At 38.9% G+C, this 27,266-nt stretch overlaps 1 protein-coding gene across 5 annotated transcripts; it reads right to left on the bottom strand.

Moving 5' to 3' along the window:
* Positions 1-694: 694 nt before the first annotated feature.
* On the bottom strand, positions 695-26,508 carry LOC117396914 (protein transport protein Sec16A-like). 5 transcript variants are annotated; one of them, XM_059005172.1, is made up of 32 exons: positions 26,311-26,507; positions 20,816-24,608; positions 19,925-20,073; positions 19,100-19,194; positions 18,746-18,884; positions 16,783-16,981; positions 15,805-15,979; positions 15,255-15,397; positions 14,985-15,046; positions 14,634-14,772; positions 14,067-14,309; positions 13,701-13,798; positions 13,444-13,525; positions 12,057-12,174; positions 11,769-11,880; positions 11,503-11,608; positions 11,257-11,397; positions 11,050-11,163; positions 10,668-10,875; positions 9,854-10,150; positions 9,361-9,455; positions 8,993-9,040; positions 8,418-8,579; positions 7,361-7,441; positions 6,688-6,744; positions 6,418-6,538; positions 5,986-6,129; positions 5,758-5,837; positions 5,368-5,436; positions 4,398-4,457; positions 2,932-3,009; positions 695-2,321 (listed from the first exon to the last, which is right to left on the bottom strand). In XM_059005172.1, the coding sequence occupies exons 2-32, from the start codon at positions 24,545-24,547 to the stop codon at positions 2,253-2,255; spliced, it is 7,416 nt and encodes a 2,471-aa protein (XP_058861155.1). In that variant the 5' UTR covers positions 24,548-24,608; positions 26,311-26,507; the 3' UTR covers positions 695-2,252. The 5 variants fall into 5 exon arrangements, with proteins under 5 accessions (XP_058861155.1, XP_058861157.1, XP_058861156.1 ...); XM_059005174.1 differs by lacking the exon at positions 4,398-4,457; XM_059005173.1 differs by lacking the exon at positions 8,993-9,040.
* Positions 26,509-27,266: the final 758 nt, after the last annotated feature.

The following is a 27,266-nucleotide window of genomic DNA, read 5'->3' as shown; positions in this document are numbered from 1 at the left end:
AACTGTTTCTTTAAATATATATCTTTTTTTTTTTTTTTTTTACAAGAAAAAGTCTTGTAGCCAATTTGTATGTAATTTATAATGATACTATAAAGATTTCAAACAAAACAACAATGGAAAACAAATGTCTTTGTTTTGGATTTTGTTTAATCAGAACAAAGTTCAGGTATTAGCATAGACTGTGATCTTATGGTATGCCAAAAAAGGACAGCGGTGCATCTGAAATGTATGCTTAAGCAGGATCAAGTATCATAACAGGACGTAACGTAGTAATTATGATAATGCTAACAGCTCTCATTGGGATTCTTAAAGGCAAAGTACAGTTTGGATAAACAAAAAACATCAAAAGGGTCCATTGGCAGCACAGCGAACCCTACTCAGAGTGAAAGCAGAACTTAATGTTTTTTACTTGGAATCCAGTACCTTCAAAAGGGAAAGAGCAAAGCACTGGTCATGTAATAGCTAGAACTAATGGACATATCCAGTGTACTTGGAGCCAACGGTCTGTCTAGTTTACAATCCTTAGCTCTGTCTTAGATTTTGTCTCCAGAAAAACCCCTCTCACACACTCAACATATAGTTTTTGCTTCAATTAAAGTGACAACGATAGAAAAGTTTAAATATATAGTAGTGGTAAAAGAAAGACAGGACAAGTCAGACTTATTTAAATTCATAAAAAAAATAACACAAAGTATCATTTGAAAGTGCTCCAGAGCGCAAAATATTTATTTATTATTTTGTTAAGAATCTTACAGTGTCAATTCAAACACTTTTAGGAAAAATAAGAGCTTCTTTAAACAAAAGGAAGCTTTCTGAGTTAAAAGTATTCAGCAGTCTACATGGAGATACAGCTTCATGAACTACACGAAAGCAAAGATCCAGATACATTTAGAATGACAGGAAAAAAAAAATGTTGACAATCCAATCAAAAAAGGGAAGACCAAAAAGGGAAGTCTTATTTTATGCCCCCCTCCTCCTCCCTCCAATAACATTCCATAAATGTTTAAGTTCATTCTGTACTGGTAGATGCTTTGAAAACTTTTGGTACTATGTTGAAAAAAGTACAACCGAGGATTAGAATTTCATACTCTACAGTTTTTCCTAGTCATGTTAAATTAGATTAATTCATTAATTAATAAGCTTTGCACCTCTTTTGACCACACATCATAAATACAATTTGATTCTGATATACACATGTTTGAAAAGATTTACGACAATAAATTCGAATGATGTTGAATTCGGGTACCTTCTGCCAAAGTAACACTGGTTTTTCGTGGTTCTGGTCTTCCTTTTTACTTTAGTATGGTTAAAACTTTAGAGCAGATCAATTAAGACCGTGGTTAATTATGACAAGGTACTATAGGGCAGGTAATTACAAATCACATTCCAACACTCATAATGGGTAAACAACCACTTTCACATTTCTGTCAAGCCGTTTCCCCCCTCTTAATGACACTTTACCAATATCACTTAAGAGAAAGCATATATAATATTGCACTTAAAAAAAAAAAAAAAAAAAAAAAAAAAAAAAAAATCACACAATCCACCCTTCCAGATGTTCAAGCGTTGCCTATTATACAGAGAGGCTATACAATTTGTTTTGACAGCAGCCTTATAGAATCACAAAATGAACTACATACATACATACAGGATAAAAACAGGTGATTCATTTCAATTCAAATTTAAAAAAAAAAGAAAAAAAGATGAGTCTTCATTATAGTCATAGTTGTAAGAAGGATTTAAGCAGGGCACTGATTTGTGTATTGAGGAATGGTATACAAGGGGCATGGTCCTTGTGCTCAATGGTAACAAGTTTGTTTTTCACCAATAGTTCAATAAAAAGCATTCAATAAATTAAAACATGTCATATTTTGCTTTACTAATTGTCTATGATGGTAAAACTACTGGCTCCCGAATCATCTTGTTCAATATTCTGAGCAAGTTAGCTTTTTAGTGTGTGACAAATGCTGATTACATTTTGAACAATATGCAGATCAATACGGCATTGTGACATTCACAATTATTTCACCTATGGATTCTGATGGACCCGATTGGACAGTTATATTGAATAGTTACATACTGATTTAAGACAATAATATTAAACTTTAAAAAACTACTGTGGATGAATATCTTGATATTGTTTTATTATCTTAATTTGCATTCCTATAATAGTTAATGTCACAATGAATTATTGACTGTACGTGGGAATTAATTGTTTTCTTGAAAGGGTAGACGAGTCAGGCTGGCAGATGTTACTTCATGGCTGGGTATTTTCTCTGGCTGAATCTCCCCGCTCTCGTGCCAGCCGATGGTCCTGCTGGCTAAAATGTATAAAGAAAGATAATAAAACACACTACATTAACACATTAAAACAGCATGTCAAATTATTAAAATATATATTGCACAAATGTTTGCATCAGTTACAGAAATGTAAGCCAAATTTTGTACCATATTATTTGAATATTGGTACATTTTTGTATTTATTTATGTGTTTATTTCTGATTCAGACCCACATATATTCAATAGGTGATTTTTTTTCTCTTACAGGTTAAATAAAACTGGACAAAACACACAAAAAACCTGAAATGGATTTTTCAAAGCTTGTGTTTAAATGCAGTTTATTACCAAGTACCCTTTATGGATCACATTAGTTTACTGTAAAGCTACGTCTTAGTTGGTGCTTATCTTGGCGAGAGCCGAGTTCAAATCAGCATGAAGTTTTAACATCTACTCTCGTGTAATGGAAATCATTAGCACTACTATAGGTACATCAACTGTAAACCTCATGCATAACTATAATCTTAATAAAGAATATATATTTATCACTACAGTGATACTGCTGACATATTAGGTCAGAGATCAAAGTCCCTAGGAAATTCCTCCCAGACCTCGCAAAGGTTTTCTGCTTTGAATTCTGAAAGCATCACTTACCTGCATAAACTGAGAGGGGTTATAGAAAGTGACACCTCCTGCAGGTAGACCTCCATGAGCAGGGGGCTGATCAGGAGCCTGAAGAAAGCATCAAAAGAAGTCAACATTTCTTCAACAAGGAACCTATAAAGAATATATTTGTCCCATGGCAAATGGAATCTTGTGTTACACCCAGGGGATGTATGACTTCCACACACAGGTAAGCCAAAGTGTCTTAATAAAAGTGTTTATTTTTTTGTTTACCTGTGTGATCCATGGAATAAACTATAGTAACGCAGGGATGGAAATAAGACTCCCATTGCATAGCAGTTTGATCCATTCCTGGTTTTACTAAGAGTTTAATAAGACGCACCTGAGCTTGTTACCTATACACTGTGGCTAATCAAGCTTGTTGTAAAACCTGCAAAGGATGAAACTGCTATGCAATATGAGTCTTATTTCCACCCTGTAAGGTAGTTAGTGCTAGTAGATAGCATACCTCACTTGTAGGAGATAACAAAACTAGAGCTCTGAAGGGAGATCAACCCTGTCAGCACTTTGCTGAGTTTTAACTTTTTAAAACAGTATTAAAAGAAACCTACTAGAAAGGTGAACAAAATGAGATACTGTTTATGAAAAATGGTTTACTCTCTTCTGAACCAGTTGAAACTCCCAACACATTATTAATGGCACAGCATGCACTGTACAAGAGGTATTACATTGCTGTTAAAAGCATGCACTCGGTGCAATAAATGGTTACGTTTACAACAAAGTGAAAAGGACAGTGACAAACCCTTGCCTTCAGCATACATCATCATGTCAAATCTGAGCATTACATTATGAGGATTTATCCAGCGATCATAAATGCTTCATAAAGTGCTGGGACAATTATTCAAACAAACACTGAGATACATCCGCATCCATGTTCGCTGGAAGAATCAAGCACAGCTTTTTGACAATAGTAAACCAAAGTAAGACTGACAACAGGTTTAATATAAAATGCATTAACAAATCACAAAACAATCTTTTGTACAGAACTGTGTTTTGCTCCTTTGTTTTGCAAGATTTCTCTGCTGTAATAATCTGAATATTAGAACATGAAATACATGTTCGCCCCAGCCCGATGTAAAGACGTCAGAATTCTGCTAAAACAAACACTTGGACTATTTATGAAGCAATTCAAGGCATGTTTTTTCATACACTGGTACTTTAAAAATATAGATCACCAGTAAAATAGTAGCCTCTCTATTGCGGCTTGCCTGACTGCAATACTACATAACTAAATTAAATCTGAAGCACAGTGCATCATGAAATGTTCGGTCTAATCTTAATGAAGCATTACATTAAGAAATTTTGCTTGTGTATTAGTGAAGTATGCAATGCTAAAGGCAGAGACTGTGAGATCTGAGACACGTAAATGTGCAAAGGTTATAATAATAAATAAAAAGAAGTTTGGCGTGCAATAGTGAACTGCCAGCTGCGTGTACCTGTTTGAAATGCTGGCTCACTTCACGTGATAATGAACTCATTGAGCTAGAACGTGAGAGCTACAAAACAGCAAAAATAAATACAAAAAGAACCCAGATGAACCAAAATCAAACATGCGTGTCACGGCTCAAAGCCTCCAATCCAAGGAAAATCTCATGAAAGCATCATTTCAGACTTCACTTTTTAAATGCCAGGAGACTAACATAAAAAAGGGACAACATGGAATAACGTTGCTCCAAGTAGAAGAAACTATTTACAGTTTTTGCATTGATTCTAACATTAGTTTACTATAAATGGGCTAAAAAAAACAAAAAAACAACTAGATTATAAAATCTTCCTTCATTAAACAAAATAAGAGTTTCTTTATCCTGGCACTTAAAACTTCAGGAAATTTCCCATGCTCATATGATTAAGGCATGGCTCATAAACCACAATCGTTACAAACGTATTACAAGTTCACACACTCACACACCAAAGCAAACAGGCAGGTCTCATTATTTACTTTAAGACACAAGCTTCTAACACAGAGTACAAAAGAAGTGCTAGATTAGAAGCAAGAATGATTTTTCTGAACATATGCTTGATAAATTGACATTTTCACTCCTTATAAAAGTTGGAATAGTCAAGTTTAAAAAGTGTTTGTCTCAAAATGTACAAATCCACTTTTTTTTTTTTTTTAAAGGTTAAACGATGTCATTAATTTATATTTAAAAAATGAAATTACACTGAACAAAGCATCATATTCCATGTGCGGCATGTGGAAATTAGAATGGGCAAATGAAAAAAAGTGAGCATGTTTGTAACATCATGCTAGTAAATCTAATTTATGAATCGGCAGATCATTTTGTCTGGTGCAATAAACCACACAGTACGTGTTCGTGTGTATATGCAGTTTTTGCATTAAATAGCTCAGGATAATGTTCATCTGAACTCTGAATTGAAGAACTCTGTATCAGTAATGATTCATACCTCCCCAGACTGTGTCCCGTCTGTATTTACAGGTGCTTCAGAGCCAGGAGGGCAAGCTGCTGGGTTAAACTGAAAAAAAGGTACCATTGTAAACTTAATCTGTACTTATTTATTCTGCTAATGATAATTATAAATGTTAAAGGATCGTTTCACATGTTTATAAGTATTTGTATTTTTTACAGGTGAAGGCTGTAGAAGTATACTTACAAGCATAATAACCCACAAATACTGCAGAATATAACAGCAATTCAAAATAACTAATCCCATGCCCATCTAAAATGTTTTTTTTTATGCTATTTGAGGGACTTGCTTGAATAGCTTATCAGCTCAGCCACAAGTCTCCTTTAATGGAATGTGTCTGCTGGCATCAGTATGGCAGATCAGTTGTACCTGTGTGTCCATGTTACTCTGTTCTGTATGGGGTTCCGCTTCAGCAATGCTGCCTTCCATAGACTGTCCACCATCAGCAGCTGAAATAAACAGGATGCCAAGTTAAAATAGGATGCCATGTTATCAAGTGGCATGCAAAAAAAGAAGTCAGACGGAAACAGATCCTTGATTGTCAAGCGCTTGCTGTTATATCTGCTCTTTAGCGTATGCTGTGCTCAGAACACACACCTGCACTCGGGACGAAGAGGTTTGCAGGGATGGGCATCGGTGCCAGAGGTGCAAACAAATCTGCTGGGGCAGGGGCAGGACCACGAGGCTTGGTACCTACTCCTCCAGGGTTGAGAATGTCAACATATCGACCTCTTGTACCTGCTGGAATGAGAATACCAACTGAGTAAAGAACAGCTAGAACAGGGCAGCACAGCATGCGGTGAGATTAAAAAAGGCAACGGAGACTGAAGTCTTCTAGTTATTTATGTGGAGAAGGTAAAACACCACAGGCACATTTCCTACATTTCCCCAACCATGCCCACATAATGAAAGATTTGTCCAGCTGGAACTGCACACCAACACAAATGTACAAGTTTGTTTACCATATTTTGCACTATTCTAATGCAGATGGCACACCCATATTTAATGGAAGAGCTTTCAGAAACTTACCAGCTTTCCTTGAAAACATGTTAACTTGGGGACCACTGCCGGGTGGCCCTCCAGGCCCCATTTGTGCCATCTGTGGACCCATCTTTGGGAAACCAGGGGGAGGTGGTGGAAGTGGTTTGCTCTGTAAGAAAACAGCAGGTAATGGATTAGCACCCTATACAGGTTTTATGATCACAGAACGGTTTTACCAAAACCAAAATACAGTGAAACGAGGTAAGCAAAAATTAGGTTTCTACATTTGTGTAAATCAAATAAGAATCTGAATCCTACCTCTTCTTCAGGTTCATCTTGATTAACCCAGCGCTGTTTCTTCTCATCCCAGACAATCTGAAATGTGAAAGATAACATGACTATACCCACCACATACTGGTTGTGATCTACCACTTTGACACCTACAACTACAAAAATGATTATGCACTTAAACTAAATTTTTATTATCTCAAACTATTACTTTATTAGTACTGTAAAAGTATCTGATGCCTTCTTAACCGACCAATTGATTCAGGTACCAAGTTATTGATTGACTGATTGACAGATTGATTGACTTATTGTCATAAATGGCACCATATACTGTTACTATTGCTGCCTGCACCGATAATCTAGTTATAGTATAAATAATATGGATAAAAACTAGAATTGAATCTTATCTAAAATGAAAAAGGTGACAATTTGTTCATCTGACATCAGCAAATTATGACTTTCCCCAATTCTTCCAAAAAGAAATGAGTAAAAGCAGTAAGTTAACTGCTGCTGCCTGCTGGCAAGTTGTTTCTTGATAGTATCATACAGTTGTTGAATTGTTTTCATTGCTTTCAGAAAACATGCCTTTGGACGCAATTAAAAATGAAGGGCTCTAAATGCGATATTAAAAGCACACAGTACATTGCATGTGTAAATGCTCTTAAAACATCTTCACTTAAGATGGGTATCTATATCTCTTTACCGATTTGTTTTTATCGTCCGGTAGGTGAGCCTCATTTTTTCCTTTTCGAGTCAGCCAGCTGAGCCATCCTCCTCCCCCGCCCTGATTAAAGAATCAGATAGTGGCTTTAGTACATGAAGCTTGTTTTGCACTGCAGCTTTCACGCTCCAAAAGGCTTTTACCCACTTAACTTTTCTAAATTCACAGTAGACATTCATCTTGTATTGCAGAAAAAATAAAAGCATATGTGGGCAGCAGTGTGGAGTAGTGGTTAGGGCTCTGGACTCCTGACCGGAGGGTTGTGGGTTCAGTCCCCAGTGGGGGACACTGCTGTTGTACCCTTGAGCAAGGTACTTTACCTAGATTGCTCCAGTAAAAACCCAACTGTATAAATGGGTAATTGTATGTAAAAATAATGTGATATCTGTATAATGTGAAATAATGTATAATGTGATATCTTGTAACAATTGTAAGTCGCCCTGGATAAGGGCGTCTGCTAAGAAATAAATAATAATAATAATAATAATAATAATAATAATAATAACAACAACAACAACATATAGAGAGCATTTAGGAAGCAGTTAAAAGTGTTTATTTTAATATATTAAGAAGCTGGGAATTGCCGTAGAAGAAACTGCTTCAATAAATGTAGGTAATTTGATGAAAGTCCTTAGAGAAATGTGATCTGCACTTCAGAACCTGTCCTCTTAATTCACTCACTTTTTAATCATATTTTCATATGCCACACAATAGAAGTACTTATCATAGTTTACCCTACTTTTTACTGTTACTTGCATAGGAACAGAATTGGTGATTTTTCTTTTTTAAAATCACCTAAAAATATATACTTAAAAAAAAAATGATAAAGCATTTCTTAAAAGAAATTGTAGCTTTATTTCAGTGTTTTCACCTTCCCGTTAAACTGTAATGATGCTTACAATTATTCCATTGAAGAAACACTGCAAACATTCAGAACGACTGCAAACATTATAAAATCATTAATGTGAAAAAATATGTACATTTGAACCAAATTGTTCTTTAAGCAAAGGGATTGGGTTGTAAGGACAGGCTGGATCACCTTTTTTGGCGAGTCCTTCTTCGGTTGTTCTGGTTTGCGTGTTGGTTGTTCTGGAATCGACGGAGGAGGTGGGGTGGGCTGCATTCCAGCAGAGTTTCTTCTGTCACGTCCTATTGAGTGACTGGAAGACTCGGATGTTGTGCGAGACCGTCTTCCATGTCCCTACAGTACAGAAATGCATGGTTATGTGACCGGAGGACGGGAATCTATTTCACTTCTTGGTTACACTCATCATTCACCACTAAATCCACAAAATCTGGAAAAACAACAAGATATCTTCTACTGGGAAAGCTGAATGGTTTCATTAAAACATATTTTCATTATATGTAATGATATTTACCACCTCTAAATAGGATCACAGTCCAGTATCAAGAAAAGATGAAGAGTCATGGACATGAAAGAAGTGGATTGTTGCACCCGTTCCCAGAGAAAGACATGGCTAGATGTTCAATTACACAGTCAAGGTTTTAAAAAAATTAGTAATAGGGTTATCCAATTGGATGTTAACTGAGTGATTAGTAGAAGCTCCTATTGAAGCACAACAAATGTATTAAATGAGCTTGACTAGTTCATACCATGTGCATTGAAGACTGAGAAGTAGACCTGGACCTTCTGCCTGGGGCCTAGTCAGACAAAGCCACATTACATGCCAATTAGCAATCAACATCAATGATCAATGTATTAGTGCCAGCAATTAAATCATGCAGTATCATTAACTTTTGTTTAAAAACTACAGTAAGGACTGTTTTCATGCAGGATTTAGTAATGCTTTCAATCACAAAAATGTAATGCAAAATAAAAAAAAGTAAATCAGAATATTAAAACAGCAATAAGTAAACCAAGTTCATTCTAAAGGCTTTACATTTAGTTTGTTTAAGGTTTAGATTCAACTACTAAAACGAAAAGCACTGCCTTAGAACTACTTCAGAAAACCATTTCTTACCATGTGGACCATTTGGTCATAGAAATCCATATGTCCTTGCGGAGGGAAAGCATTTCTGGTCGGTGAGGATGGCAGGGAACTTAAACGCCTTTCCACTTTTAAACAAATAGAAAGAAAAACAGTTTCAAGCGTCATGTCAGTGGAGTTACACTGGGCAAGGCAATGGGTACTGGATATGCTCGGCCCCTTCTGTACCAAGGTTTTAAAAATCTTAGCCAGCACCCCCAAACTAAGTATTATTCATTTAAATTGTAGATTGTATATATAAATGCATTGGTTTAAGAATAGGTTGCTTCAATAAATGTAGTGGCGATAATCTGATTAAAGTCTCTCAATTCACATTTTAAATTTACCACGATAGAAGTACTAATCATAGTTTACCCTGCATTACCTTAATTCATTTGATAATAACAATGCATACTCATAGGGGAAAGAAGCCAAGGTGGTAATATGAAGATACACGGAACAAAGGCTAATATCTTTTCCTACTGACCTGGCTGATGGTTTTGTTGCTGCTCTGGTACAGTCGGCAGTGCCTCATTGAGGGACCCTTGTGGAGGCAAGGGGGTCCCTGTGTATGAAACAGACTGTTCTGGCAGATAAGGTGCACCAAAGCCTGGGTCAGGGTTCATGGCTGGAGGAGCATAGCCCTGCATTGGACCCTGAGAGGGGTGTGCAGAGCCCTGCATTGGAGGTTGCATTTGAGGAGGACCTGGATTAAATGGGACATCTGCAGCATACTGTGGGGAGGGGACCGAAGGCATTGCTCCATCAAGGATAGTCTGAGGAGCTGAAGAAAAAAAAACAGTAACATGATAAAATTATAAGCCAAGAAACTGCTGCTCAATGATGCCACACTAACTAGAGTCACAGTTATACAGAGGGCTCATGCTTAAGCATGCTGCTGTACGCGGATCACACGAACTTCAATTTTACAAACACCACTGATCTCTCAGCGGTCTAGTCTATATAAAAGACATTTACCATCATTATTTCTGGAGGTTTCTTGATTGGGAATTGACAGATGAAATGGTAGCCGTGATTAATTTTTGTTTAGTTAGTCCAATAAAAAGGTATCGCATCTCCTTCTCTTTGATGGGGACTGTAATCTTAACAAACAAAGTAATTATATGATTATCCAAACAAACTGATTCCAATAACACCCCTTGGTCCCAAGGACACAGCCAAGTGCATATATTTGCATACCACTGGCACCGATAGACTGTTCTTAAGGTCTACTATGAAATAAGACTTTATATCAAAAACTGGTCTTTTTTTCCCCACACAGATGTCTTAATTCTATTTACCTGGTGGCATAAGCTGCACTCCAGGCACTGGTGGTCCTGCATTTGGCATCAACGATGTCATTAGAGGGATCTCTGATGTATTGGAGGTCATGTCCTGGGGAAATCCAATGCCATCTGTCTGGCTGGTATGATCAAACTCAGAGCTGGGGGTGCTGCAAGCATACTGCTGGGGTGTGGCTCGGTCTGAATTATAGGAGATTGCACCTTCCTATCAGAGAGAGTACCACAGCTTATTGTAGGTTACACCATACAAAACACATATTTTATCACACACCAGAAACAGATTCACTTAGATTTTATACAAACACAAAGAAATTCACACTATTACAGCACAATCCTTTAGAAGTATTTATTTTTAAATGTATGCAGTTTCATTTCTTACCTTTATCTGGTCATCCAGCTGATGAAGTCGAACTAACCAATCTGGTTCAATAAACAACTCCTGCTCAGGTCTTTCCTTCAACTGAGGGTCAAAGAATCTCAACTTTGCAGACATCTATTGGGGAGAGAACAAAGAAATGATAAACAAAGACATACACACATTGCACAAGACATCTCTGGACACACAAGAAATGCAGATCAAGTTTACCTGAATGAGCTGGTTGATGAATACAGGTGAATAGTAGGATGGCCGCTTGAGGACAGTTCTTGAAATGACCTCACAGTAATGGAAAGCCTGAGCAGAAAGTCCCACCTCAGCTAGTCGGCAGGCATATATAAATTTAAATACCTGGAAAAAAAAGTACAAGAGTTACAACCTTGTAATAATCTAGTTCAGACTGCAATAAAACCGTTCCATTGAAATGCATGAACACTGAGAGGGAACAGTACTAACCTGGAAGTTAGGAAGTAAACAGGTTTGGGAGCCCAAAGACTGTGCATACTCGTATGCTTCTGTTCGCTGAATGGCTTCATTTGAGGCAAACTTAAAGAACGGCAAGCTAGACAGATGAAAACGAAATATTTACTACTTATCAATGAAGTCGGATTATGCAAACAAAAACGTTATTTTAATGCAAATTCAAGACAGCAAATGTAACAGTGAACTTTAAAAAGAAAATGTGTTTCTAATGTCATTTATTTTTCTTCAGTGCAGTTTACCTGTGATTAGACCCCAACAAGACAAGTTTAGTTGACTTCTTAGTATAAACACCAAATCCAACTTGGGCCATCATATAACAGAAATGAGCTGCATCCATCAGTCCCTTTGAGGCTGGAAATGTCACAAACATAGGACTGGTTAATTTCAACATTAAAATGAAAAATACCTTTAAAATGCCACCAATAGTTTTCTAGCCAGGGTATTTATAGAAATAAGACAGACATGCATGTATAATGGATATTTTGAACAAAATGTGCGAGTAACATAAAAGAATACAAGTGATTCACCAAGAGTGTCTCCCATAGTAGAGATGGTTCGAGTATCAAGGTCCAAGGCATTAGTGAGATTCGACAGCACCATAGCCAGATGAGGCCTCCAGTCTCCCCACTTCTCATCTCCACAACACTGGAGGAAAAAAAAATGCTTTGAAAATATGCCCTTAAGTTCTTTAACCCTTAGCGGTCCATTTATTCAGTACGTCTCAGGCGCGTCAGGTCCAATTTATTTTAGGAGGCTGTGTGGTCCAGTGGTTAAAGAAAGGGGCTTATAACCAGGAGGTCCCCGGTTCAAATCCCGCCTCAGCCACTGACTCATTGTGTGACCCTGAGCAAGTCACTTAACCTCCTTGTGCTCCGTCTTTCGGGTGAGACGTAATTGTAAGTGACTCTGCAGCTGATGCATAGTTCACACACCCTAGTCTCTGTAAGTCGCCTTGGATAAAGGCGTCTGCTAAATAAACAAATAATAATAATAATAATAATTTTCACAAGTGCAGTTTATTTTAGACGCGCTGTTTAAAAGTATTTTTTCTCACAGTAAAACAGGTTTAAAAGGCACTGCATATCAACAGGACACTCAGTACTGCATCTCCAGCCCTGCCCCACCCCTCGTTCGCTGTTTTTTTCACATACCTCTCGATAGTAGTGCATACCGATAAATCATCTCCTGATCACTCGTTTTATCACCAAACTCCTCAATAATGTGATCCAAGTCATAATTTTATTTATTATTATTATTATTTATTTCTTAGCAGACGCCCTTATCCAGGGCGACTTACAATTGTTACAAGATATCACATTATTTTTACATACAATTACCCATTTATACAGTTGGGTTTTTACTGGAGCAATCTAGGTAAAGTACCTTGCTCAAGGGTACAGCAGCAGTGTCCCCCACAAGGGATTGAACCCACGACCCTCTGGTCAGAAGTCCAGAGCCCTAACCACTACTCCACACTGCTGCCCTTACTATAACATCTAAAAAAAGCTCTGCAAATGTTAGTGATATTCTTTGAGCACAGGATGCAGAAGCAGCTATCTTGTTTGTTTATGTCCATGTTATCTATGTGATGCCGGGGCTATCTATATTTATGAGACACGCCCCTTTTTTTTTTCGGTTTCTCTCGGCTCCTATCGATCTCACTCAGCCATTGAATGGTTTTCTCAGCTTTTTCCGGAGAAAAAACGACTAGAGACCTTTTTTTGCGTCTTTTTGATGATGTCAGACAGGGTCCGACATCGGACCAGAAAGGGAAAATTGCAATGTCGGACCAGGTCCGACATAGGACCGCAAAGGGTTAACCTTAATTTTTTATACAAATCCTCTAAAATAAAGATCCAGTCTCAATGAAAGTGATATTACACCCCTGGCTGCACTGTTGCATCTAGTACTCACAGTGGCTGCGGCAGGCATTCTACCAGACATCAGCTGATATACTGTCTGTAGAGGATCGTTAATAGGGAGGCTGTTAGCAAACCTTAAAAAGCAAATACAAAGACAGAAAAAAATGATGTCATAAAAACAAACGTCCAAGTTTTCTACAAACAAAAAGTACCATAATCTCAAGCAGGATCTTATCTGTGTAAGTATTGAAAATAAATAAATAAATAAACAAATAAATAAATAAATGGAAAAAAAAAAAACCACATTACCTGGTCATAACTCTTGCATGTGTCCTGCTATCCATTTTACTGGCAAGTAATAGCGCATGCCCCCATAATCCATGCTTCATTGCACATTCAAGAGAATCCTGGAAAACAAGATTATTTAAACTGGCCATTAACACAAACCACAGGAAGACTAAAACATCAATCATCACAGACGACACCCGCAGCGTAATGATTAGATTATAACAATGACTGTGTAAACTTTAATATAATGACTACTAATGCACCATGCCCATTTAAAACTAGCTCTGTTGTTTGCAAGTCTTGTTTTAATGCAGATGTCAATACAAGGTATTAAATGGAGTACATGGAACCCAGTGGTGTGCTTTAGGATTAGAAAGTCCATCTTACCTTCTTGCGGCCGAAGAGGAGAAGCTCCCGGAAGCGCTCCGTCTCTTTGCCTGCGTTTTCAGGAACACTCATGAAAGTGTCCGAGAGCAGGGAGAGCTGCCCAGAGCCAGGGTCCTCCTCAGCTCGGTCCAGGGCCTCGTTGTTAAAATCAATCAGGTTCGTCTCGTTTGGTGACTTTCCAGGCAGCCAGGCTGACTTATGGTCCCGCAGCAGGAGATCAGCAATATCAGTTCCAACGACAGTCTGAAAAAAGAGACTGTTTCAATTGTTTGAAGCAGCAACGTGAAACCGTTTACCATACTAATCTGTAAGTTAAAACCGGTATTCAAAATTAGATAGACCTGTAATATGAGGTTTGTCCTACAAAAGCCCTCATAAAACCTGCATTTACAACTAAAATCAATGTTAAGAGTATTAAAGTTAAGAGGCATTTCTTCATATACAAATGTTTTGGTCAAAAGACACACTTCTGCTTTACTATAATAAAAAATGCTGACATTTCTACAGTTCATCCGTTAATGTTACACATTTATTATATTCAATTATGGGCAATAGTAGAATACAAACCCCATTTTGCCTGCAGAGCAATACAATGAACTCCCAGATTAGACTTGCAGAATCTTTATCAAGCAGATTGTCGTTTCTCAGGCACTCCATAGCTTTGTTCTGAGAAAATTTGATTACATCAACTTTATGGGTTTCCTCCCTAGAAAAAAACACAAACAAGGCTGTTACCACAGATACTCTGTAATGCAGTAAGTCATGCATAATTGAAAACACAATCATAAATTATGAGGTAATACTGTAGCGGTGATGAAGGCATTTGCTGAAATGTTCGTAAACAGGGCTGTCTTTAAGCAAAACATTATGAATATTTGGCAGGTTAGCCAAGTGCAGGCCATTGCTGAACAGACTTACTTTGCAAGAGGTCCTGGGAATGCTCTCAGATCTTCTTGCTCTTGTGTGCTCTGTAACATGGTCTGTGGAAATGAAACGAAACATTAAGCAACTCTAGCAGCCCGATCTTGAAACCATTCTAGGCTTACATGGCTGAATAATTAAATATTGGTTTTAACTAAAATACTTTTGCATTGCTCATTTATATTCAATGATACTGTACATATTACTCTAAATAATGTGCACTAAAGCGATTTGTAAACTTTTCTAAATAAACGCCACTGTTTTTACCTCCATGCTATGTATTTCCACCAAAGCAGGCTGGCCTTCAGAAGGTAGGTTGGGCAGAACTTTAATTAATTGACCTCCTGGACCAAACCTGGCACATATGTGAGGAACTGTAAACTTCTCAGGAGTTACAGGTCTTGGAGGCACTGAAGAAAGAACAGGTTGTAAGCAGAATAAGTAAAACCCATTGAGAAGAAGTTCCAACTGCTCTTTTAAACGTGGACAGCAGTTCTCACTCCGAAGGTGGTTAATTACATACAACCACAGCCACTGCTGTGAATACCAAATGAGAACCATCAGTATCATTGAGAAATATCACCATGGCCTACATCACATTTAAAACTGTAAGTGCAACACAGACAGCTTCTATATACCCTGGGATTCTGAAACTGTGGTCCACTGGTGTAATCCTCTACATGCCTGTCACTTAATCAAAGTGTTAATGTGATGCAACATCAAACATATATGAGTAAACAGATGTTTTGTAGGATGCATCATTATTTATATCTTTAGTAGTACAGTAGTAATTTGCACATTGTCTTTTTAGTCTTACCTTGTTCAACAGATTGCCATCCTGTTTCTGCTGGGTACTGATAGTCTGTGAATCCTTGATGGCCTCCTACATTGTCAGTGTACTGTCCATAGGAGTAATCTGCTGGAGCGGCAGGCTGGCTCGGGGCTTCATATCCAGCAGTGACAAGGTCCTGCTGGCTTCTGTAAACCTGACTCTGAACAGGAAACAATGTGACGTTGTAACACATAACCATGGCAAAAAAAGAACTAGAGCCTTTGCATACATTATCTTTACATTCTCATAAACTTCTTCCCTAAGAATCCATTCTCCAAAATGTGTGGTGCTGCTGTAACAAGACAGCCACTTCATGCAGCTCACATTTTCCCATATGAAAGAGGCACACATTATATTAAACATGAATTTGATGTTTAATGGTATTGTTCCTTCAGTTTGATTTCTTTCAGTGGTACAGATCTGCTTTGTAAGAAATAAATCACCATTGATTACATGAGCCTAAACAGCCAATTTATTTTTAGGCAAGCTTTGACATTGATGAGGGCACAAGCCATAGAGAAATAGCACCACCTGGGAATCCTTCCTGAAGGAACAACTCTGTAAACAATTTCCTTGCATTTTATTAGTGTGATCTTTACACTGTCTTCTTATAATTGAAGCCAAGATAAAACCTTCTCACATTTGAAACCGGAATTAACAGGTCCTTGATAGGTACCATAAATACTGCTCAGAGGATACTGTTGACACTACAAATCTGACCGGACGTACAGCACTGAAGTCTCTGCAAGGACTGTTCGAAAAATATTCTTCTCCAACAGCTTCAAATAAAAAAATCGAGTTCACCTTTACCATAATGTGTGCGCTTTGTCATACAAGAGAATCTGATATGAACAAAATGATATCAATATATACAGAATTAGGTTTACTGGAATGATGTCAGCACCATGTTAACACCTTGTGCTTTAATGAATATTGGTGCTGGTGAGGGTTTATCATCCTTACCTGCTGTGAGCGGGAGCTGAAGCTGCTTCGGCGGCTCTGCTGACTATGTGAGCTGTGCACACTGTGGGCTGACTGTTCACTGTGGACACTGCGTCGGTCATACTCATCCCCATAGGGGTCTCTCGGGTGAGCATTCTCATCATCAAAGCTGGAGTCGTAGCGAGGATCATACTGCCAGCGATCATCATATCCTTCCCGTCTGTAAAATTAGGGGGGGACATTTAAAAAATATATATAAAAATACAAAAGAAATGTGTGATTTTTCTCCCCAATTTGGAATATCCAATCATTTTTTCTCCTCACCACAGCAATTCCCCACACAGCTCAGAAGACCCGAAGGTTTAGTGGGTATCCTCCAATCCCACAACCAAGGCAGCTTCCTCTTTTACACCCAGGAACTCGAGAGCGGATGTCAGCCTCTGGAGGACAAAGGCCAGCCCTGCAGGTGTCCGCTCTGAGCTCACTGGGTGCCTGGCCAGCAGGGTCCGCTGTAGCGCGATGAAGAGATGCAGTCCCTGCTGGTTTTGCCTTCCTAACCCATGGGAGCGCCAGAGCCAATGCAACTCTCCCTTTGAAATCCCCAGCGAAGACCGGCGACTCGCCCAGCCAGAAACCTGCGCTGTATGACTCACCCTGCACACCATGTGGCTGTGCTTTTACCAGGTGAGCCACTCGTAGTAGGCGTGATATGGTTTCAACTCCACAGTGTAATAAAGTTAATGACAAGCATTTTTTTTTTATTAAGTTTGTTATATATTTTTAATAAAATGGCATCTATAAACAAAGGAACGAAGCAAAGCCACGTTTGGAAGTATTTTGAGGAACCGGACGAGAAAACCGTGGTATGTAAATAATTATGCCAAAGAAAATTGCCGTATCATGCTTCACATTTGAAATGAAAGCATTCAGAAATTGCTGTGGACAGAGTTAAAAAAAGCAAACATCCATAATATACAGAACGCTTTGGCTGACATTTATTTAGCCCTTACATCCCTGTGAATACGTATAACACGACTTTAAAATGTTATTAAAAAATGTGTACGGATGAATCTACCGGTTAATCAACTAATGCACATAAATTAACTGAGCAAAAATTTGAATCAAGTGACGGCCCTAATTTCAATATATACTTTGGTGTGTACGTTTTTTTTTTGTTTGTTTGTTTGTTTGTTTTGTTTTTACTTTGCAGTCTTTATGATGTTCAAACGTTATTTGCTTATTTAGGGTTTCTTTGCTTAGAAAAAACTAACCAGAGCTGTCAACATACATCATAATGTAATATAAAGAGTGTGCGTGTGTGTGTAGATATGGTTTCAACGTTTAAACGTTGACAGCATTTAAATGTTCATAAAAATGTACCAAAAGCACATCCCTACTAATTACTTTACAGGGATCACTCTCTTATTAAATTCATAAACATGAAGTATGCCTATCAATTATATCAAGACACGGCTTGCTCATGTAAACACTATTACACTGACTGCAGTGAATAAAGTTTAGGTGCTGTTTTGCTTTGTTAATTGCTGTATTTCCCCACCTAAGAAGAAAGTGCTGGTGAGGCAATGATGTCACTAGAATTACATGTGTTAATGATTGGTTATTACATATGCTGCCTAATTATATTTTCTTGGTAGCAAGTAACCTCCTGCAAAAACTAAATATATGAGACTAGTGTTTATTCCCATCCAGAAGAAGAATCAGTAACAATAACAATTTATAAAGAACCCAAAATATTTTAGTTGCCAGAAGATTTAAGAAAAAAAAAAAACCAAAAAACAGTATTTTAGGAAAATCCACTTCTTCCCAATCAAATAAAACACTTTGAATTGTGATGAGGAAGTTAAACTGTTCATCCAAAGCACAAAACTCTCCACTCTTACTCATAGGTCCAGTTTTATTTGTATGTATTTTAATTTTGATCTACATTACGTACCAACGTTTTAAAAAGTGATCTCTGTTATACCTGGGATACTGTTGGCTGTAGTACTGCTCTCTTCGTCGGTAAGCCTCAGGGTCATAGTTGTACCAGTACTGCTGCTCATAGTATTCTCTATATCGAGGGTCATAGGAAGCTGGATCATAACGGTCCCATTGGCTGCGATCTATTATGAAAGAACATTATATATTAAAGATTTTGAAGAACCCTTTTTAACTATGTTCTTATTTGGAAAAGCAAAAACTTCAAGATATTTGTCATTTGTGCATGCATAATATGAAGACAAACACAGGTCTGTATTCATTAATTTTTTTTTTCTGGTTCAAAAATGCTCAAAACAACAAGTCTGTGGCTTAAACAGTATTTTATTTGCAGCCTTACCTCCATAGTCATATTGTTTTTTATAGTAGTCTGCATAATAATCATCATAGGCACTTCGGCCACCCTTCAGATAGTTGTCTTCAGAATAGCCTTGTCTGTTGGGAATAAAAAAAAAAAGAAAATAAAAAAACTACAGAAATTAATGAGGTCCCATTTTGGTTTTACTGTTTAACAAAATTAAATTAGGAATAAACCTCTGGAGTGCTTTATGAAATAAAAAAAAGATGAAAGTAATAACCATTATACAAGAGAACCCTTAAAACTGGATACATGAAGTATCTGTCCTAGCCAGCAATTAAACTCTGATGCTTTGAGAGGAATCATCTTTTTAGAGCACTATTAGGGAGCAGTCTGCAATTCATTTTAAGTACTATACTACACATGTAGCTTGAAAACATTCAAATTAGAAGTAGCACTGAGACGCTGGTAGGATTAAACACAGAGTCTTTGTAGTAATTCCAACCACGAATAACACACACAACAGAGCACAGCACAAATGAACCGAAGAGACCGTGCTGTCTCGCAGATTTCTGCTATACCCTGAAATGCACACGGGGGCCCACATTTTGGAAATGTGCAATTCAAAGTGACAAGCCTATTGCATCTTTCTTTAAAGCAGGTCACCCGTGTTCCGCTGGGCTTCAAAACAGAGAAAGTGATGTTTTTTTTTTTTTTTTTTTTTTTTTATATATAGACAATGCAAAATCATTTAGGCATTAAAAATATATATTACAATTTAAAGACCATAATAATCATAAGGCATGACTTCATTGCAAAAAAGGCTTACAAAATAATGTAAAAAAAAAAAAAAAAAAAGATTATGACCTGGAGGAAGGTCTGTCCGAGTATTGGCTGGCTCTAGAACTGGGGCGCTCCTGCTGTTCAGGGTACTGAGACCTGTTCCCTTCCCGATATCCTGGATTGTACCCTTCATAGCGAACGTAACGAGGGTCATACCTTCTGTATGGATCCTCCTAGACAAAATAACATTCGTGGTCATGGAGTAACTCACTCACACGAGGCGAGTCACAAAAACAAATCTGGTTATTGTAAAGGATTGTTTTTAAACGGGCTATAAAAGGAACATGTATTACGGAAGACATACATCTTTCATTAGGTTTTGAAATTAGGCAGGCAGCCCGCCCTTGTTAAAAGTTGTTCAAATAAAGAATGCTGCCAATAAGCCAGCTGTTTACAGTAAAAAAAAAAAAAAAAAGTTAGCAAAAGCAGACATTTTGAAAACTTGATTTAAACTATGTAATATACTCCTTGGCTTTTATCAAGATGTACAGTGTTTGGTTGTAATGAATCCTCTTGCATTCCACAATGCTCAATAAAGACTTTATACTGCTGTAAAGTACCATCTATAATATTTGCAAACATTAAATAATATTTAACTGTAACTTCCAAACAATGCAATTTGATATTTATTTTTATATAAACAAGGCTGATGAATATTACATTTGATAAGAAAATCAATACCAACTTAAGACAAATGAGCAACAAAGTGTACAGTAGAAATATGAATTAAGACAACAATATTTTTGTTGGCTTTGATTTCTTATAGAAAAACAAATCACAATGACAATACTGTTAAAACCACCTTGGATTGTGAATTTGACTCTCTTCAGTTGGTCATATTTGATTTACTCACAATTGTTAACTGCAGCTCACAAGTAGGACACAGTCCTATATTTGCATTGACAGAAAAGATACCTGATAGTATGGCTGAGCAGTCCGTGGATCACCAGGAGGATAGGGCTGCTGATAAGGATGCCTGCCATCTGGATACTCAGGATAGGCCCCACCACCATAATACCCATACCCTGCTGCTGGATGCTGAGGTGGCGGCCCGTACATCTGCTGAGGTGTGTGTGAAGGGGTTGGCCGCTGCAGATCTTGAGGAGGCTGCTGTGAAGAACTGACTAATGAAGGCGGCTGTGAACTGGAGAGCTGTGGAGGGTACATGGGGTGCTGTGTGCCACCCGGCCCTGTCGTGCCATATCCCATTGGTGGATTAGGAGCTCCCACTCCTTGAGGCCCAGGTACCAAAGGAAAAGACTGTGGGTACTGGTTGTTTTGAGGTCCTGGACCCTGCACGCTTTGGGTTGGCGTTGTGCCTTCATTTACATGGAACCCTGGTTGAGTAGCTGACTGCTGGGGGTTTAAAGCAGTCTGCTGTGAAGCTGGAGCCGTTTGCTTTTGAGGTGCCTGTCCAGTCCCAGCTGACTGCTGAGCATCTTTGGTAACCTGCAGATAAAAACCTGTTGGATTATTGGCCTGTGCACCTTGCCTCAAGCCCTGCGATGAGGGCGGAGGCGGTTGTGAACCAGCAGAAGACAGAAGATTGGTTTGATTAGGATCTTGGTTTTGGTTGGCCTGTGTACGGGGCATGGTAAAATCAAGGAGTACATGATTGGTGGCGTTTTGGTGATGACCAGCAGGCTGGCTTTGAGAATTATTAGCCAACACAGAAAGATTCGCCTTTTGACCAAGCGCTGAATTGGAAGGATCAGTAGCTGCTGCCTGATTTGATGGCCAGGCTGCTGACTCATAAGTGTTTTCTGCTGCTGGTTTCATGCCATGTCTACTATCTAGTGTTAAATTAAGGGGATTTTGATTAGGTGGCGGCTGAATTAACAAGTTTATTGGCTGATTGCTGACAATTCCAGATAAACTTGGTGTGACAGAAATTAACTGTGGTTGACAATTAGGCATGGAAGTGCTCAATAGAAACCCCGGTTGAACTGCATTGGCTCCAGAAGTCAAATTAATTCCAGGAGCCTGGCTGACTGGCACAGTCATGTCCTCGACTCCTTGGTTTTTTAAGGGTTCACTTAGGCTAACTTGATCAGTTTGATTAGGTAAAGAAACAGGAGGATTATTTGGAGGAACCACACTGTAGTTCTGAGTAGGATGGGCAATCAAAATTGGTTGATTCTGGAATGATTCGGTGGGAGGTGAAGAGACCAGCAGGGTTGCATAACCAAAACTTGCCTGCTGCTTCAGATGGTCACCCTCACCACCTTGAGGAGGGTTCTCAAGATTCTCTGAAGACACATCAGCCTTTTGTGAGATAAATGTTTTGTGGGCAGCCTGCTGCTCCAATGGTTGATCCAAAGGGCTATCTTCTGGGGGCTGAATAATCTCCATGCTTGGCTGCTTAAAGACATGAACAGGAGGGGCAGCTGGAGCTAAGAGAATGTTCAGTGGCATGATCTCATTCTGAGCCCACAGGGTAGTGGCAGGACTCTCGCATTTCAAGCGTGGAGCATGTGCTCTAGAAGATGGTCTTCTATCAGGCAGTGGCTGAACTGTTTCTACTGTAGGCTTGCTGATGGGCTGTAACACATTACTTGGGCTACCAACAGGTGGCTGTCCTGTGGGCATAAATATGTTTTCCAGGTTGTCAGGTGGCTGTTCAAGATTCCCAGGTGATGCGTCTGTAACCACTGCCCCACGTGGGACATTGCTTTGCGCTCCACTGTTTTTCTCCATCACCATCCTGGCTTGATCAACTTCAACGGGTTTAACTCCAACTGAGTAGGATCTGACTGGTTCAAAGGAACTGTTAGCACTAGCTTGAAATATTCCTGTTGGTTTGGGAGGGCTAGGTGTTGGAGGCTGGGAAAGCTGTCTGTGATACACATTGTTAGCAGCGTTTTGTACGACTGCATCTCCTGCAGGAGAACTATCAACTTGCTCAAAATAACCGGCAGAGACTTCTTGAGGGGGTTTTGCAATTTCCTGTTGTATAAATGTTCCCACCACTCCTTGCGGTCTTCTGGAACTAGATGCGCTACCATGACTTACATTACTGTAGCTGGAAGAGACGCTTTCAGATCGCACAGGACGATCAAGAACAGAATCTGGAGTCTCCAAGTTGGGCCCCCCTTCAAAATTATCAGCTACGTGGGGAATTAGATTTTCCTGGCCTGGGACTGGTCCAAGCCCTGCACCTTCAGGAACAGTTTGAGGCATTGGTGGGATATTGAGTGGGTTGCTAGGTAAAACCTCCAGATTAGGTGCACATTCCAGGTTTTCCACATTGTCAAAGTGCACCGCAGCGTTCTTTTGGGGTTCACTTACAAAAGCACTGTCATTCAGATAGGGGCCCGTTTCACAGCTGGACAGTGCATTAATAGGGCCGGTCACATAATGATCAAAACTTTGATGGACTCCTGCCGCATTCTGTGCCACATCAACACCCATTAGTGGCTGACCCTGGCTTTGCAGAAACAATTCTCCACCGGGAACACTGTTCATGGCTTTCTTCTCACTTGCCAGAGTTTCTTCATTTTCCACTTCATTACCTTTGAAAAACATTGAAACGGTTCCAGTATCTGATTCATAAGGAATGTGGTTGCCTTCTGGTGGAAGCCCTGCTTGTCCGGTATTAGTAGGAGGGAAGTTGGTTTCTGCCGCACCAGGCTGCTGGTAGAAATGCTCTTGGTGTGGCTGGTTAAACCAGGTATTAGACGACCCATAGTTTTGACTGAAGTGATTTTGAGATTGAAATGGAGGGTTATGGTGTTGGGAAACAGGTGGATTACTTCCTTCTGTTTTGTCTGGTGGCGGATGACTGTTAACAAAACCTAGGAAAGGTGTCATATTTTGCTGCCCAACCTGGGGTTGTTGTTCTGAATGCATCTGGTTTTGGGGAGGTGTCTGAGATGGTATATTAGCTGGGGATGAGGTTGGCACAGGAACACCAAACTGCTGGGCTGGATGCTCACCAGGCTGAAAGTAGTTTTGGGCCGAAGGTTGACAACTGCCGTAATCCGGCATCCATGAAGTGGCTGCTGGCTGCATGTTCTGAGCAGGGAACGGCATTGCATTAGGTACTGTGGGGTTGTAAGAGATGGGATCTCCTCTGATATCCTGTCCGTAAGGAGGTCTGTTCTGGAGAGGGGCTGCAGCATGAGGAGGACCGACAAAGTTATTTTGTTGTGATCCTTGCACGTTAAAGGGTGAATGTTCTCTGGATTTAAGCTGTTCCTGTTCTCCAACATGAGGGGTTGGCGAGGCAAATCTGTTTGAGTTATTAAAATGTCCTGGCAGGGGTGATGGAGCCACGCAGCTGTTTGAGGTAAAGAGGTTAACTCCAGCCGATGATGATGGTACAGAGTGGAGGCCCTGGGTACTACCTAATGTCTGTGTGGGTGCAAACTGATTCTGGATTGGGCCTGGCTGTGTGAAACTTGAAGGAGGCGGTCCTTGCACAGGGACAGGGCTGCTCTTAGGGGGAGGATTTCCCAGAGGTGTGTTTTGAGGGGTTTGCCTGCCGAACGCAAAGGGGTCTGTCATTGGTGGCACAGGTGCAGCTGCCGCTGACATTGGTACATTCGCCCTTCTGCTGTAAGGACTGCTTCTCCGAAACACATTGGGGACCCCTACAGGTGGGAGGGCGGCAGCCCCGGGGGGTTCAGCTCGAGGAGGTGGCTGCATGGCCGTTTTGATTCCAGTCGACAGAAACTTTATTCCAGCACAAAGCTGTGTTAAATCTCAGCTGTGATAAGACAAAAGTAAAATAAAAAAATAATGATTTGAATTAAGAAACGCTACAGTGCACAACTAGTATGTAGTACATAAAATAAATAAAAATCAAACCCATGCATGCTACACAGAGTTCCAGGGCTGGTCCTCTGTTTATCTACAACACCCTATCAAACACAGTCAAGCAATCTCAAGCTATTTGTAGTTTCTACATTGAACCTATAGCCATAATAACCTACAGGAATTTACATCATTGCAAAATGACAAATCGTATCTTACTATAGAATTAGATTCTCAAATAAAAAATAATACGCATCACTTACATGTATCAGAACCATGAAAACGATGACCTAAATCAACATGCAGAATAAAATCATACCAAAGGCTTATGCATAATAGAAACACCAGAAAAGAAAAAGAGGAACGTTGTATTAATCTTTAATTCAATGTAATGTAAGAGTCACAGCAACTGACTCGATTTATAAGGCCAGGAGTAAAACATTTTCTAACTCTGTCAAATCTAGTAATATTTAGGAGGTATTTATATTAAAGAAAAGTTACCATCACTGTTTTGGAAAGTTGACAGACATACAGATCATCATTTGTTAATCAAATGTGTCTCTTTAAAGTTGATTGTTCTCTTAATACAGAGGGTGGAATAATTATTTAAAAATAAACAAACAATCAATAACTAACCCAAGATAAGACGCTTAAAATCGTGTTAAGTCTAGCATCATCATCACTAAGTGACACCTGCCTCAGTGATCAGTATGAGTCACCAAAAGTTAAGGGCAAATCTACCTTTCGCCTGTCAGACAGTTTCTAAAACAACTGCTGTAGGTGTTTCAGACAACAATAAAATACTTACTCGATCTGTTAAGTAATCTGTCTAAGTAATCATTTAAAATATATTTTAAAAGGCAACAATAATACACACTCAATCTACGCACTAAATAATCTGTCATATTATTTAAACTCAAATTGTATGCAACATCATGTTTTGCCCGATGCTACCCTTAGGCAACTGGCTCGCTTGTAATGCTACTCGTGAATAACTGCACCCTTTATAATACAAAAAGAACCAAATCAAAGATAAAATCAAAAAGTAATAATAATCGTTACGAAAGGCAACAGCAGATGAATGTAACAATGATCATTTGAGTCTTCTGCTTGATGTTGTAAATAACAAGCAGGATATTATTGCAACTTGGGGAATACTTGCTGGGATAAACTCTGAACGACAAGCACAAGGTTCTTTGTAAAAATACACTAAAGAAAGCGTGCAATGATTTATTCCAGGCACCCAGAATAGATGCAGAATGAACGTACAGGCAGCACATAGCCTGTCAAAAAACAATATAAACGCGAAGTGCATAGGCGAGTATGTATAAACTAGGAGTAAACGTATTTACGGTTTAGCAAGAAACCGTGAACAAAACATTGGTGCCGCGGTGTAAACAAACTAACGGACATACTCTTCATGATAAAGGATCAATTTGTAACACGGCAACAGACAACCTCAACTTCTGAGCTTCTTTAAAATGATTAAATACTTTTATTGGGAGTTAAAACCCCGGTTATAAGGGTGATAACATGATACATATGTCTACGTGCTGTCAAATCCCACTGTGCTCCAAACTCGTAATAATCCGACCCGGTACATTTACAGAATACAGCTTTATTTTCACAGGATAATTGATTTCTACGCTCCTTACCTTGAATAATCTGAATCCGGGTCTCCCAACGAATACAAAATATAGTACTTGATATAAAAGCGAATTAAATATGAATTCCTACAAGATAGTAGGTCTGAAAGTCTCACACACAATCGCCATCTTCGACGAGCACATCCTGCTAGGCGACGTGTACAAGCGACGTCACAATCCCAAACACGGTGGCGTCACAATCGAAGTGCAATGGAACATGTATCGTATTTTCTATATTTTATTTTTAATTTACAACCCTATTGCAAAGTGTTTAATGATATTTGGAGTACCTAGTGCGGTGCTTTGTTGAAAATGTAATGCTCATTTATTTTGCTTTTTCAAGAGGTAAAAGGGGGGGGGGGGCTTACACGAGCAGTTCCAACGGAAACTGCCGAGTTGAGTCGATGTTGATGAAAATGTTCTGTGGTCTGAAAGGCGCCTGCGCCTGCACTTTGAGGCGAACGCTTGATTGAATGACGTTCACAGGTACCTCTGAAAACATAAAACACCGAGCGTCTGGGGTATTGCAACTGAAAAATAAATACAGTATATAGAAAATATATTTGATTATATTTCAGATACCGCAGTTAAAATATGTTATTTAAACCCATATGGAATATTGAGCCAGTTTGTAAACTTTCTTATGTTCTTATTGTTTACATATCAAAACCGGCCTTCATTATGTCAGCGATGTAAAGTCAAATTTGTATCTATGTACAGTATTTAAGATATATTTGTTGTCCATATAATTAAATAAAAAGGGGATAAATACGTCTGAACTTTGACGAATGTGTGCATTTTTAACTTTATTTAAAGTACCTCTGCAGCCAGGAAGATAATCTTCCTGGCTGCGGAGGTACTTTAAATAAAGTTATATAAAGTAAAGGTTTCATTGAGTGGACATGGCATGTAAAGAAACACACCTTTAATACAGTAAGCTCGGCTGTTTTAAATCCTGCTCATAG

The sequence above is a fragment of the Acipenser ruthenus genome, chromosome 31 (assembly GCF_902713425.1).
Source record: "Acipenser ruthenus chromosome 31, fAciRut3.2 maternal haplotype, whole genome shotgun sequence".
NCBI lineage: Eukaryota > Metazoa > Chordata > Actinopteri > Acipenseriformes > Acipenseridae > Acipenser > Acipenser ruthenus.
The sequence above is the reverse complement of the archived record's forward strand: the minus strand, read 5'-3'. Positions and strand labels throughout refer to the sequence as shown.